This window comes from Oncorhynchus tshawytscha, linkage group LG32 (genome assembly GCF_018296145.1).
Source record: "Oncorhynchus tshawytscha isolate Ot180627B linkage group LG32, Otsh_v2.0, whole genome shotgun sequence".
Classification (NCBI taxonomy): domain Eukaryota; kingdom Metazoa; phylum Chordata; class Actinopteri; order Salmoniformes; family Salmonidae; genus Oncorhynchus; species Oncorhynchus tshawytscha.
This window is the reverse complement of record NC_056460.1, coordinates 10,369,951-10,385,649: the sequence shown is the minus strand read 5'-3', so window position 1 is coordinate 10,385,649 and position 15,699 is coordinate 10,369,951. Positions and strand designations below refer to the sequence as shown.

The following is a 15,699-nucleotide window of genomic DNA, read 5'->3' as shown; positions in this document are numbered from 1 at the left end:
TGGGGTACGATGCCCGGAGTAATGTCTCATCCCATGGGGACTATAAAGTGGTAAAAGGAAGGAAAAAGGACTTTTGTCGGTCCTGCAGTAGATGGAACACATACAGTTGAGTGAAACTTAGTATAATGGTATCCGAGTCTGTGCATGAAACCACAAAAACTATCAGGCAACAATGGACTGTTGCGTTTTAAGGAATTAGGAAAGGAGATTTTCTTGCGAGATATCAGTGTGTGAGTAAAAGACAGGTCTGTTCGGGGAAAACGTTGTCTGGGTGTCACGTGAAAGATCATATTGTACCGTAAAGTTTCAATGAATTGCATGCACCTCTGCAACTTGTGTCTTGGTAGGATAACATGTACAGGTAAATAGGCATTCAGTGTGCCAATCTATATGCTCAGGAAACATGGCAAAGCTCACCTGTTACAGCATGTCAAAGTTATACTGTGTGTGTGTTGACTGATTGATTGATTGACCTACCTGGGGGTAATAGAAGCAGGCGTGTCCATGCTTTAAACCAGACGCTTTAACGGGAGAGGAATTCCAACTGTTTATGGGTGTGTGCACATTTATGTTTGTGTTTGTGTGAGTGCCTGCAAGCACCCTGCAGGCAGAAGCCACATATAGAGTGAGATGGGGGAGAGTGGAGTTACGCAACAATAGAATATTTAAGAAATTTGCATATCCACACATACAGTACATATCTATCTTTCCTCTTCAATCTTCTGCATCCAAACATGTCTAAGTGGGGGGAGGAGCCCTGCCCTTTCCCACATGAGTTAATAACTACCTGTATTCCTCCCTTCTGCCTCCCCCACCCATGTCCTCCACCCACCCTCCCTCCCACCTTCTGCCATGTGCAGCATAAAAAGGGAACAGTGGCTGGGCCAGGCACCACATTCTCTCTCCTCTTCATCCCAGGCAGGCAGACTCCTTCTCAGCAGCCATGTCCTTCTCCAGATCTAGCATGTCCTACAGCAGCAGCGGTGGTGGAGGTGGCACCATGTCCATGAGGTCTGGAGGTGGAGGTGGAGGTGGTATGGGCTCCTCACGCTTCTCCTCGATGGGTGGTGGTGGTGGTGGAGGAGGTGCCATGAGGGCCGGCAGTGTGTACGGAGGTGCAGGAGGCTCTGGGGTGCGCATCTCTAGCTCCTCGTTTGGTTCCGGCGGCGGAGGTGGTGGTGGCGGTTATGGTTTCGGAATGGGAGGGGGTGGCGGCGGAGGCTTCGGCATGGGAGGGGGTGGTGGCGGCGGTGGAGCTGACATGAATGTGTCAGCCAACGAGAAGGCCACAATGCAGAACCTGAACGACCGCCTGTCCACCTACTTGGAGAAGGTGCGCAAGCTAGAGGCGGCCAACGCCGAGCTGGAGCTGAAGATCCGTCAGTTCATGGAGAGCAAGACGTCCCCCAGCTCTCGTGACTACTCTGGCTTCTACGCCACCATCGCCGACCTGCAGGACAAGGTACGTGGCATGTCTCCTTGATAGCAAGAGCACTCAATGATGACATCACAGCATGTCAAAACATGGTAATGTCTGCATTGCGACAATGTTATGCTTCATTAGAGAGTACAGGTACATGGTGTACACATGCCATCAGCTTGTTTTTCCAACAAGTTACTGAGAGTGATATATGACAATTGGAAAATGCTAAATTATGTACATTTGTTATAATTGATTCAACCAAGATGTGGCACCAAAGATAGATGCAAAGACAGTGTCCATACTTGCAGCTGAAGTATTGAAAATTAAGCCAATCATTGAAGCTATTCCTTCCTCTCTCAACAGCCCCTTGGCGATTGCGAAAGGTGCAATTTGTTTCTTGGAGCCATGCTTTACAATTATCATAAAGACGACAGTTTCACTGTAATGCTTCCATGAGCTATTATTTACAGTGCGGCTGAATCTCAGAATTCAATGATTACAGTGTGGTATCACAGTTTGTGCGCACTGCATTAGTGTGAAATTCCATGCATTCCCCATCCTGAAATGTTTTTCCATCCTCCACCTCTCAGATCCAGGCTGCTACTCGTGTAAACGGAGGCATCTATCTCAGCATTGACAATGCAAAGCTCGCTGCAGACGACTTCAGAACCAAGTAAGTATATCCAACATCATCCACATAAACAGTCCACTGCTGGTGCATTCCATTAACCGAATGGAATAACCCCAAATATGTAAAAACCCTCATACTGCTTATTATTTAATTTTGTGTTGAATCTATAAAAAAGGAAACCAAATGATATTACCCTTCACCTCCACAATAACCACACCCTCCCAACAGACATATCAGAAGCCTGGTGTTACTTTCTGTTATTTTCCCAAAACTTAATGGAATACTAGAATCTATAACCCCCTGCTATTCCCACAGAGGAACACATTCAGGCAGTTCTTTGACCTAAGCTCTCTCTATCTCTCAGGTATGAGAACGAGCTGGCCATGCGTCAGTCAGTGGAGGCAGACATTGCCGGGCTGAAGAGGATGCTGGACGAGATGACCATGGCCAGATCTGACCTGGAGATGCAGATCGAGGGGCTGAAGGAGGAGCTCATCTATCTCAAGAAGAACCATGAGGAGGTGGGTGTGGGCTGATGGAACATATCCATACAGTCCCTTAATGTATTACATCTATTGACCATGTCAACCTGCTATGGGTCTCCACTAGAACACCACTGCTGGCTTTCAAGCACGTCTGTATCAAGCAATGGTGTTCAAATGTATAATGAAGACAGAGGGCAGGTCAAGTTGTTACCATCAGCAGAGGTTAGTCACTTCTTAATTCTTTAAACTAACCCCTATGTGTTTCTCCACAGGAGCTACTGGCCATGAGGACACAAATGACTGGACAGATCAATGTGGAGGTGGACGCAGCACCACAGGAGGACCTGTCCAGAGTCATGGCTGAGATCCGTGAGCAGTACGAGTCCGTTAGTGCCAAGAACCAGCGCGATCTGGAGGCCTGGTTCCAGACCAAGGTAGAACCTCTAGAACCTCTAAACTATGTTCATGGTGTAGATGTTCCTTTACTTCTAGTTGGTAACGTTGTCACATTATATCATGAGCTGAAATGTTGATTTGTTCCTGTGATGGTTGACCATTGTTTTACAGACAGAGACGTTGAACAAGGAGGTGGCGTCCAGTACAGAGGTTCTCCAGACCTCCAAGTCAGAGATCTCAGAGATCCGTCGCACACTGCAGGCCCTGGAAATCGAACTGCAGTCACAGCAAAGCATGGTGAGCCGTAATTACAAACATCTAACCACAGACAACAGTTTAGGGGACATTACCAATACAACTTTCTGCAGCTTTCTTCAATAATCAACAATTGACTCTCATCATTCTCTATCATCCCTCAAGAATCTCACTTTCAACTGGTCTCTAACACTGTCCCTCAAGTTGCTATAGCCAGGCACCACTCCATTACTATAGCTAACCTCTACCTGCCTACACATTCAATTACTAGAGCTAACTTTTCAGTATGACTGTAAACATTCCAAATTCAAAACCAACTCCCGCTGTTTTTGACCCATCATCTCTGTCCCTCCCGGCCAATAGAAAGGCTCCCTGGAGAACACGCTGGCGGAGACGGAGGGCCGTTACTCCATGCAGCTGGGACGCCTCCAGAACCAAGTGACCAGTCTGGAGGAGCAGCTAGTGTCTCTCCGCAGCGACATGGAACGCCAGGGCCAGGAGTACAAGATGCTGCTGGACATCAAGACACGCCTGGAGATGGAGATCGCTGAGTACAGGAGGCTGCTGGATGGAGAGGCTAGCGGGTAAGGCAGGAAGCGATTGGACAGAGGGGGGCCAATGAGACAGATAGGGATGGGGGAGGAGAGTGCTACATCTTAGTGGGATGGGAAGAGGGGTGACAGGGGACCTTGAAACACATGTAAATGAATTGATGTCTCCTTCAACGTTTGATTTTAAATACAAAATTCATTTGAAGGTGATTTTAAGTTGATCTTACTATGAGCCATGGTTGCTTTTGACATGAATCTACTGCTATGTAACCAATTAATGGTTACTTTTTACGATCATAGATGCTAACTATGGGTTTCTCTTCCTCACAGCCTCGGCGCTAGCTCCTCGAAATCTGTCCAAAAATCCTCGAGCTCCGGCCTTAGTTCCAGTGTCAGCAGCTCCACTGTCAGCTCCTCCAGTTCCGTCCCCAGCTCCACCACCTCCACCACACGTAAGGTGGTGATCGTCACGGAGGAAATAGTGGACGGCAAGGTTGTCTCCACAAGTGAAACCAAACACACCACATAAGGTCCCACACACGCAGCGAGCACTGCAGCAAGCAATGGGTTAACCATAGAAATAAAATGACTAGAATGGGTATAGGAAATGAGAGGCCAGCACATGGCATATTACAGCTCCCCAGTGCTTTATTCATGCAACCTAAAATACATCGTTTCAACTTATACGAAGTCTTTGTCAGCTGTCTTCGTTATCTGTGTTATTTGTTGAGGCCAGCTCTGGTTAACTCTAGTTTAAGATGTGCATACCATCCTCCTGTTCTTTCTAGAATGGCTAAAGCCCCTCAGACACCCATCATGGATCATTGACTTGAATGGGGATTTATTTTCTGGTAATTCTATTTCTATGGTTAACACCTCCAGAACAACACATTCTACTACATCTGGATGGAACACCAACAACAGAACCCATTGTCAATGTAATAAAGATGCTCTGACTTGCTGACACCATCATTCTGTCTTCTGTGTCTTTCAACTTGATTTATCTGATCTGGCGTGCTCCCAAACATCTGACTATCACATAGGTTGTTATCTTTTGCACATGAGGCCAATTCTATGGTCTTGAGAAAGCATATGTGTCAGTATGATCTTGAATAGTGTAATAGTGACAATCACTTGTACTGAGTTTAATACTAAGCAAAAATGTTTAAATATTCATAGTAGAAATGTTGAAAGTTGTCATAAAAATTATATAATTCTATCTCTAAGAAAAGTTACGAGTTTTTAGATTGAGTTTTATACTGTATGGAGGGTGTTTGGAGTCAACTGTAGAGCTGTACACCATGTTTTGGTGGAAAGATTTAGATTTGAAAACTATACATTTTAAATTAGATGCCAAAATGTATCTGCTATGACATCTGTACTCACATATTCATATAGTCAGTCTATGATAAAGCATTAATATCTCTGAAACAAGTGAAACCACACAGTCCATTCTCATTCAACCACAAAAATCTTTATTGTGGGTTCTGTTGACAAATTATTACTTGATCTCATCCACATCGAGGTTCTAGGTGCTCTCCATCATAACTACCATGTAGGTCTATGGAAGTAGGTCAGGAGCAAGTGTTTCCTAGGTTTTGTATTGAAATCGATGTAGCCAGAGGAGGATGGAAAATAGTTACACCAGGGTGCTACCCTAGAGGGTCCTGTTGAGACTACTGTAGACCTTCATTGCGAAAGTGTGTTTTAGGTCTATTTGGTGACGTGAGTATATGTAGTATGCTTTTTTTTTTACTCTTAAAAAAAAGCATAACCTTTTGAATTTTTATTTTTCAGATAATCACTGAGTAGGGTGGGTCCTCCTATTCCTCTTCTGAGGAGCCTCCACTGTTACACAACATCAGTAGGCATTGGAGTTAGAGGATGGTCAGTTCGCATTAACAGATATGACTGTGGGAGACTTAGGATATTTGGAAAATTCATACAAAGGCTTGGAAAGTAGAGTCTTCTACTCACAGTGGTGGACAGCCATAAATCAAGATGCAGACCACATATACACTACATGGTCAAAAGTATTTGGACACCTGCTCGTCAAAAACCTCATTCCAAAATCATGGGCATTAATATGGAGTTGGTCCGCCCTTTGTTACTATAACATCAACACTCTTCTAGGAAGGCTTTCCACTAGATGTAGGAACATTGCTGCGGGTATTTGGTTCTATTCAGCCGCAAGAGCATTAGTGAGATCGGGGACTGATATTTGGTGATTAGGCCTGGCTCGCAGTTTGTGTTCCATTTCATCCCAAAGTTGTCCATAGAATGTCATTGTAAGCTGTAGCGTTAAGATTTCTCCTCACTGGAACTAACGAGCCTATCCCAAACCATGAAAACCTGCCCCAGACCGTTATTCGTCCCCCACCAAACTTTACAGTTGGCACTATGCATTCGGGCCAGTAGCATTTTCCTGGCATCTGCCAAATCCAGATTCGTCCCACTATTGGTGAAGCGTGATTCATCACTCCAGAGAACACTTTTCCACTGCTCCAGAGTCCAATGGCGGCGAGCTTTACACCACTCTATCAGAAGCTTGGCAATGCTCATGGGGGTCTTAGGCTTTTGTGCGGCTGCTCAGCCATGGAAACATATTTCATAAAGCTCCCGGCTAACTGTGTATGTGCTGACCTTGCTTCCAGAGGCAGTTTGGAACTCGGTAGTGAGTGTTGCAACAGACAATTTTTACACACTTCAGCACTCTGTGGTCCCGTTCTGTGAGCTTGTGTGGCCTACCACTTCGCGGCTGAGCCGTTGTTGCTCCTAGACGTTTCCACTTCATAATAACAGCTTTACAGTTGTCCGGGGCAGCACCAGCAGAAATTTGACAAACTGACTTGTTGGAAAGGTGGCATCCTATGGTGGTGCCACATTGAAAGTCACTGAGGTCTTCAGTAAGGCCAATCTACTGCCAATGTTTGTTTATGGAGATTGCATAGCTGTGTGCTTGATTTTATACACGTTTCACTAACGGGTGTTAGTGAAATTGCCAAATCCACTAATTTGAAGGGGTGTCCACGTACTTTTGGCCATGTAGTGTATGATAGATGATTTTGTGATTCATACATTCAGATGAACGTGTATCTAATTTGATTGCATTGGCCTGGCACCTTGTTTGTATGAACACGCCAATGCAAACTCACTGACTGACTGCACCCTTCTGATTTAGTATTTCTCAGAAAAGCCAATAATTTCACAAATGTATTAAGACACATGCGACAGCACTTTGGATTTGAATCCATTTCAACTAGATTGTGGTCTAGAAATGACTGCTTTAGGATGTCTTCTTTTAGACATATTTGTTCATACGAAGGGGGTCTGTTTGTTCCTACATTGGGGACATTGTGTGTCTAGAAGAACCAGTTACATAATGCCAATGGACAGGGGTTGAGTTCTGGGTGAATCTAGTGACTGTCAGTGGCTCTACGTGCTGTCGTGCTTGGCTCGGATCTCTGTGACCGGGTTGTAATTCAGGCACAAACAACCAGGAAATATGTTATGAATAATTGAAGGGTGAGGCTAAGGTGAGGAGGTTTATTTTAGTTTAAAAAAAACTTTAGACAAGTCTTAGGGCAACATTTATCTATTTTTTTTGGGCTGAGGCTGGAGCACTCAGGAATACTCAACTCCTCTTGGAAAGTCATTCTGGCCTGTCTTTGGCATTAATATATGTGTAATTCTCCCGCTAAAAAATAAAAAGTTTAACCTCGCTCCTTTCATATTTATTTTGATCCTGACAAATTCCCCAGTTCCTGCCGGTGACAAGCATACCCATAACATGATGCTGCCTTCCCAACCCTTGAAAATACAAAGCGTTTCACCCTGTGTTGTGTATTCAGGATCAAAATAGATAATGGAGCAACGCCCAGGTAAAATGTTAGAGGACAATGGTAACCACTGGAGCGTGACAAAAAAAAAAAACTGCAATATATGCTGTGGTTATATGGAAATACACAGATGTCAAGTTCCCTGCCAAGGTGTTAAGGGAAAGAACAGTACTTTAATCCCATCTGGGGTGAGTTTTTCTGGGGTACAATTCCCTGAGTAATGACTCATCCCATGGGGGCTATAAAGTGGTAAAATGAAGGAAAATGACTTTTGTCGGTCCTGCAGACTCCTACAGCAGATGGAACACGCATAAAGTTGAGTGAAACTTAGGAAAATGGAACCTGAGTCTGTGCATAAAATCACAAAAATGATCAAGGAACAATCGACTGTTGCGTTTAAGGAAATGGACAGATTATCTTGCGAGATATCAGTGTGTGAGACAAAGACAGGTCTATTCGGGGACAATGTTGTCTGGGTGTCAAGCGAAATATCATATTGTACCGGGAAATTTCTTGGCAACTTGTTGTCTTGGTAACTTAACAGGTACAGGTAAATAGCCATTCATTGTTTCAAAAAAATATGCCCAGGAAACATGGCAAAGCTCACCCGTCACAGCATATTAAAGTTATACTGTGTGTGTGTTCACTAATTAAATTACTTACCTGGAGCTAATAGAAGCAGGCCTGTCTATGCTTTAAACCAGATGCTTTTAAAGGAGAGGAATTCCATCTCTTTATGGGAGTGTGCACTTCTATATGTTTGTGTGAGTGCCTGCAAGCACCCTGTCGGCTGACACCACCTATAGAGTGAGATGGGGGAGAGTGGAGTTGCTCAACAAGAGTATATTTTCAAAATGTGCATATCCACACATACAGCACATATCTATCTTTCCTCTTCCGTCTTCTGCATCATAACTTGTCAAAGTGGGGGGAGGAGCCCTGCCCTACATGTGGTAATACTTCCCTGTATTCCACCCTTCTGCCTCTCCTACACATGTCCTCCTCCCACCCTCCCTCCCTCCTTCCACCATGTGCAGCATATAAAGGGAACAGTGGCTGGGCCGTGCACCACATTCTCTCTCCTCTTCATCCCAGGCAGGCAGACTCCTTCTCAGCAGCCATGTCCTTCTCCAGATCTAGCATGTCCTACAGCAGCAGCGGTGGTGGAGGTGGCACCATGTCCATGAGGTCTGGAGGTGGAGGTGGAATGGGTATGGGCTCCTCACGCTTCTCCTCGATGGGTGGTGGTGGTGGTGGTGGAGGAGGCCGCGTCACTGCCATGAGGGCCGGCAGTGTGTATGGAGGTGCAGGAGGCTCTGGGGTGCGCATCTCTAGCTCCTCGTTTGGTTCCGGCGGAGGAGGTGGTGGTGGCGGTTATGGTTTCGGAATGGGAGGGGGTGGCGGCGGAGGTGGCGGTTATGGTTTCGGCATGGGAGGGGGTGGTGGCGGTGGAGCCGACCTCCATGTGTCGGCCAACGAGAAGGCCACAATGCAGAACCTGAACGACCGCCTGTCCAACTACTTGGAGAAGGTGCGCTCTCTGGAGGCGGCCAACGCCGAGCTGGAGCTGAAGATCCGTCAGTTCATGGAGAGCAAGACGTCCCCCAGCGCTCGCGACTACTCTCGCTTCCACGCTACTATTGCCGACCTGCAGGACAAGGTACGTGACATGTCTCCTTGATAGCAAGAGCACTCAATAATGACATCACAGCATGTACATGGTGTACACATGTCAGTTACAGAGAGTTATACATGGCTATTGGAAAATGCTATTATATATGCATTTGTTGTAATTGATTCAACCAAGATATTGCACCAAAGATAGATGCAAAGACAGTATGCATATTTGCAGCTGAAGCATCGAAACTATAGCAGACCATTGAAGCCAATCCTTCCTGTCTGTTAAGAGCCTCAAGGCGATTGCGAAAGGTACAATTTGTTTCTTTGTGTCATGCTTTACAATGTTCACAAAGACAGCAGGTTCCCTGTAATGCTTCTATGGGCTATAATGTACAGTGCAGCTGAAACTCAGATCTCAATGATTACAGTGTGGTATCACAGTTTGTGCGCACTGCATTAGTGTAAAATTCCATGCATGCCCCATCCTGAAATGTTTTGCCATCCTCCACCTCTCAGATCCAGGCTGCCACTCGTGTAAACGGAGGCATCTATCTCAACATTGACAACTCAAAGCTCGCTGCAGACGACTTCAGAACCAAGTCAGTATATACAACACCATCCACGTATACAGTACACTGCTGGTACGTTCCATTAACCAAATAGAATAAGCCCAAATCTGTAAAAACCCTCATAATATATTTTATTTAATTTTGCGTAGAATCTATAAAAAAGGAAATCAAATGACATTACCCTTCACCTCCACAATAACCACACACTCCCAACAGACATATCAGAAGCCTGGTGTTACTTTCTGTTATTTTCCCAAAACTAAATGGAATTCTAGATTCTATAACCCCCTTCCTATTCTCATAGAGGAACACATTCAGGCAGTTCTTTGACCTAAGCTCTCTCTGTCTCTCAGGTATGAGAACGAGCTGGCCTTGCGTCAGTCAGTGGAGGCAGACATTGCCGGGCTGAAGAGGATGCTGGACGAGATGACCATGGCCAGATCTGACCTGGAGATGCAGATCGAGGGGCTGAAGGAGGAGCTCATCTATCTCAAGAAGAACCATGAGGAGGTGGGTGTGGGCTGATGGAACATATCCATACAGTCCCTTAATGTATTACATCTATTGACCATGTCAACCTGCTATGGGTCTCCACTAGAACACCATTGCTGGCTTTCAAGCACATCTGTATCAAGCAATGGTGTTCAAATGTATAATGAAGACAGAGGGCAGCTCACCCCTATGTGTTTCTCCACAGGAGCTGCTGGCCATGAGGTCAGAGATGACTGGACAGATCAACGTGGAGGTGGACGCAGCACCACAGCAGGACCTGTCCAGAGTCATGGCTGAGATCCGTGAGCAGTACGAGTCCGTTAGTGCCAAGAACCAGCGCGACCTGGAGTCCTGGTTCCAGACCAAGGTAGAACCTCTAGAACCTCTAAACTATGTTCATGGTGTAGATGTTCCTTTACTTCTAGTTTGTAACGTTGTCACATTCTATCATGAGTTGGTTTGTTCCTGTGATGATCAACGACTTATAGTGGTGTAATGTTCTTAAGTAAAAATACTTTAAAGTACTTTTTAAGTCGTTTTTTGGGGTATCTGTGCTTACTGTTTACATTTTTGACAACTTTTACCACATTCCTACAGAAAATAATGTACTCCATACACTTTATCTGACACCCAAAAGTACTTGTTACATTTTGAATGGTTAGCAGGACAGGAAATTGGTCCAATTCATTCACTTATCAAGAGAACATCCCTGGTAATACCCTACTGCCTCAGATCTGGCGGACTCCCTAAACACACATGCTTCGTTTTTAAATGTATGCACCTGGTTAAAAAAAACAAATAATTTATACTTTTACTCTTGATGCTTAAGTATATTTTAGAAATGATATTTACTTAAGAACATTTAAAACCAAAGAGTTGTAGACTTTTACTCAAGTAATATTTTACTGGGTGACTTTCACTTTTACTTGAGTCATTTTCTGTTAAGGTGTGTTTACTTTTACTCAAGTATGACAATAGAGTGCTTTTCAACCATTAACAACTTATTATTTTTTACAGACAGAGACGTTGAACAAGGAGGTGGCGTCCAGTACAGAGGTTCTCCAGACCTCCAAGTCAGAGATCTCAGAGATCCGTCGCACACTGCAGGCCCTGGAAATCGAACTGCAGGCACAGCAAAGCATGGTGAGACGTAATTACAAACATCTAACCACAGACAACAGTTTAGGGGACATTACTAACACAACTTTCTACAACTTTCTTCAAAAATCAACAGTTGACTCTTTCATCATTCTCTTTTCCAACCCTCAACTTTCTCACTTTCACCTGGTCTCTAACACAGTCCCTCAAGTTGCTATAGCCAGGCACCACTCCATTACTATAGCTAACCTCTACCTGCCTACACATTCAATTACTAGAGCTAACTTTTCAGTATGACTGTAAACATTCCAAATTCAAAACCAACTCCCACTGTTTTTGACCCATCATCTCTATCCCTCCCGGCCAATAGAAAGGCTCCCTGGAGAACACGCTGGCGGAGACGGAGGGCCGTTACTCCATGCAGTTGGGACACCTCCAGAACCAAGTGACCAGTCTGGAGGAGCAGCTAGTGTCTCTCCGCAGCGACATGGAACGCCAGGGCCAGGAGTACAAGATGCTGCTGGACATCAAGACACGCCTGGAGATGGAGATCGCTGAGTACAGGAGGCTGCTGGACGGAGAGGCTAGCGGGTACGGCAGGATGCGATTGGATGTCTCCCTCAACATTTGACTATAAAAACAATGTTCATTTTAAGTTGACCTTAGTATGAGCCATGGTTGCTTTTGACATGATTCTACTGCTACGTGACCTTTAATACGTACTTATTATGATCATCGATTCTAACTATGCTAACCATTGGTATCCCTTCCTCACAGACTCGGCCTCAGCTCCTCAAAATCTGGCCACAGCTCCTCCAGCTCCCACATCAGCTCATCTAGCGCTGGTCTCAGCTCCGGCTCCAGCTCCACCACCTCCACCAAACGCAAGGTGGTGATCGTCACAGAGGAAATGGTGGACGGCAAGGTTGTCTCCTCAAGTGAAACCAAACACGCCTCTTAAGGTCCCACACACACAGCGAGCACTGCAGCAAGCAACGGGTTAACCCCATAGAAATATAATTACTGGAATGGGTATATGAATATTGCTGTTCCCCAGTGCTTTATTCATGCAACATAAAATACAACGTTTTAATTCATAATAAGGATTTGTCAGATAAATAACATTGTTATTTGTTGAGGCCAGCTCCGGTAACTCTAGTTTAAGATGTGCATACCATCCTCTTATTTTTCTAAAATGGCAAAAGCCCCTCAGACACCCATCATGGATCATTGACTTGAATGGGGATTTATTTTCTGGTAATTCTATTTCTATGGTTAACACCTCCAGAACAACACATTCTACTACATCTGGATGGAACACCAACAACAGACCCCATTGTCAATGTAATAAAGATGCTCTGACTTGCTGACACCATCATTCTGTCTTCTGTGTCTTTCAACTTGATTTATCTGATCTGGCGTGCTCCCAAACATCTGACAAGGTTGTTATCTTTTGCACATGAGGCCAAATCTATGGTCTTGAGAAAGTACATGCGTCATTATGATCTTGAATAGTGTAATAATGACAATCACTTGTACTGAGTTTAATACTTGGCAATAAATGTATGAACGCTCATAGTCGAAATTTGAATTCAAAGTTGTCAATAAAATTATTCAATTCAATCTCAATTAATCAAACTCCAAAAATGTTAAGCATTAGGTTCAGAGGTATGTACTGTATGGGGGTGTTTGTGGAGTCAACTGTAGAGCTGTACACCATGTTTTGGTTGAAAGATGTCAAATTGAAAACAATTCATTTGAAATGTGAACACAAAATGTATCTGCTATGACATCTGTACTCACACATTCTTATAGTCTGTCTATGATAAAGCATGAATATCTCTGAAACAAGGGAAACCACACAGTCCATTCTCATTCAACCACAATCTTTTTTTAATAGTTGTGTTGACAAATTATTACTTGACATTCTGGGTTGTCTCTGTCATTACTACCATTTAGGTCTATGTAAGGGGGTCAGGAGTCAGATCTGAATAATAAATAACTCCGGCTAAACCAGATCTGAACAAATTCTTCCATGGAGGGCCGCATTAGAATATATTTTTGCCTTTGCGGGCCAGAATCATATTACAGGATTATACATCATGTGTATGACTGTGTTGATATATATATATCTATTGTAAATCACGTCCACGTCGCTATGCGTAGAATTGCTGAGAGGTGAGAGTCAGCAAGAGATAATCTGTGCCTTGACTTGTTGTATTTTGTCACTGAAAATGACTGGTCACATACACTACTGTTGACAAGTTTGGGGTCACTTAGAAATGTCCTTGTTTTTTAAAGAAAAGCAAGTTTTTTTTGTCCACTAAAAGAACATCAAATTGATCAGAAGTACAGTGTAGACATTGTTAATGTTGTAAATGACAATTGTAGCTGGAAATAGCAGATTTTATATGGAATATCTACATAGGCGTACAGAGGCCCATTATCAGCAACCATCACTACTGTGTTCCAATGGCACGTTGTGTTAGCTAATCCAAGTTTCTCATTTTTACAGGCTAATTGATTATTAGAAAACCCTTTTGTAATTATGTTAGCACAGATGAAAACAGTTGTTCTGATTAAAGTTGAGTATCTGGAGCATCAGTGGGTTCGATTACAGGCTCAAAATGGCCAGAAACAAAGAACTTTCTTCTAAAACTCGTCAGTCTATTCTTGTTCTGAGAAATGAAGGCTATTACATAAGGGAAATTACCAAGAAACTGAAGATTTCGTACAACGCTGTGTACTACTCCCTTCACAGAACAGTCTCTATCCAGAAGTGAAAGAAGAGTGGGAGGCCCCGGTGCACAACTGAGCAAGAGGACAAGTATGTTAGAATGTGTAGTTTGGGAAATAGATGCCTCACAAGTCCTCAACTGGCAGCTTCATTAAATAGTACCTGCAAAACACCAGTCTCAACATCAACAGCGAAGAGGCGACTCCGGGATGCTGGCCTTCTAGGCAAAGTTCCTCTGTCCAGTGTCAGTGTTCTTTCGCACATCTTAATCTATAATTTTTTTCATGTGCTGACCAACTGGCAAGTGTCTTTACTGACATTTTCAACATATCCCTGATTGAGTCTGTAATACCAACATATTTCAAGCAGACCACCATAGTCCCTGTGCCCAAGAACACGAAGGCAACCCGTAGCCATGAAGTGCTTGGAAAGGCTGGTAATGGCTCACATCAACACCAATTTGCATACTGCACAAACAGATGATGCAATCTCTATTGCACACCACACTGCCCACTGCCCTTTCCCACCTGGACAAAAGGAACACCTATGTGAGAATGCTATTCATTGACTACAGCTCAGTGTTCAACACCATAGTATGCTCAAAGCTCATCACTAAGCCAAGGATCCGGGACTAAACACCTCCCTCTGCAACTGGATCCTGGACTTCCTGACGAGCTGCCCCCAGGTGGTGAGGGTAGGTAGCAACACATCTGTCATGCTGATCCTCAACGCTGGAGCCCCCCAGGGGTGTGTGCTCAGTCCCCTCCTGTACTCCCTGTTCACCCACAACTGCATGGCCAGGTACGACTCCAACACCATCATTAAAGTTGCAGACTACACAACAGTGGTAGGCCTGATCACCGACAACAACGAGACAGCCTATAGGGAGGAGGTCAGAGACCTGGCCGGGTGGTGGCAGAATAACAACCTATCCCTCAACGTAACCAAGACTAAGGAGATGATTGTGGACTACAGGAACAGGAGGACCGAGCACGCCCACATTCTCATCGACGGGGCTGTAATGGAGCAGGTTGAGAGCATCAAGTTCCTTTGTGTCCACATCACCAACAAACTAGAATGGTCCAAACACACCAAGACAGTCATGAAGAGGGCAAGACAAAGCCTATTGCCGCACTGCTCGGCCTCCAACCGCAAAGCACTACAGAGGGTAGTGCGTACGGCCCAGAACATCACTGGGGCTAAGCTGCTTGCCATCCAGGACCTCTACACCATTCGGTGTCAGAGGAAGGCCAAAGACCCCAGCCACCCCAGTCATAGACTGTTCTCTCTACTACCGCATGGCAAGCGGTACCGGAATGCCAAGTCTAGGTCAAAAATGCTTCTCAACTGTTTTTACCCCCAAGCCATAAGACTCTGAACAGGTAATCACATGGCTACCTGGACTATTTGCATTGTGTTTCCCCCCACCCCCTCTTTTACGCTGCTGCTACTCTCTGTTTATCATATATGCATAGTCACTTTAACTATACATTCATGTACATGCTACCTTAATTGGGCCGACCAACCAGTGCTCCCGCACATTGGCTACCCGGACTATCTGCATTGTGTCCCGCCACCCGCCAACCCCTCTTTTACGCTACTG

At 44.7% G+C, this 15,699-nt stretch overlaps 1 protein-coding gene across 7 annotated transcripts in view; it reads left to right on the top strand.

The window, feature by feature from the left end:
- Positions 1-873: 873 nt before the first annotated feature.
- The window catches only part of LOC112264359 (keratin, type I cytoskeletal 13), a 48,615-nt gene continuing 33,789 nt past the window's right edge, over positions 874-15,699 (top strand). Inside the window, exons 1-8 of one of the 7 annotated variants that reach the window (XM_042310706.1) lie at positions 876-1,085; positions 8,846-9,240; positions 9,717-9,799; positions 10,123-10,279; positions 10,467-10,628; positions 11,279-11,404; positions 11,730-11,950; positions 12,137-12,737. In XM_042310706.1, coding sequence (XP_042166640.1) covers positions 944-1,085; positions 8,846-9,240; positions 9,717-9,799; positions 10,123-10,279; positions 10,467-10,628; positions 11,279-11,404; positions 11,730-11,950; positions 12,137-12,320 — 1,470 coding nt within the window. In that variant the 5' untranslated portion in view covers positions 876-943 and the 3' untranslated portion in view covers positions 12,321-12,737. Of the gene's footprint in view, positions 1,463-2,013; positions 2,097-2,418; positions 2,576-2,811; positions 2,974-3,106; positions 3,233-3,553; positions 3,775-4,071; positions 4,711-8,632; positions 9,241-9,716; positions 9,800-10,122; positions 10,280-10,466; positions 10,629-11,278; positions 11,405-11,729; positions 11,951-12,136; positions 12,738-15,699 lie in introns of those variants that run through there. The other 6 variants (XM_042310709.1, XM_042310711.1, XM_042310707.1 and 3 more) reach the window with 6 other exon arrangements.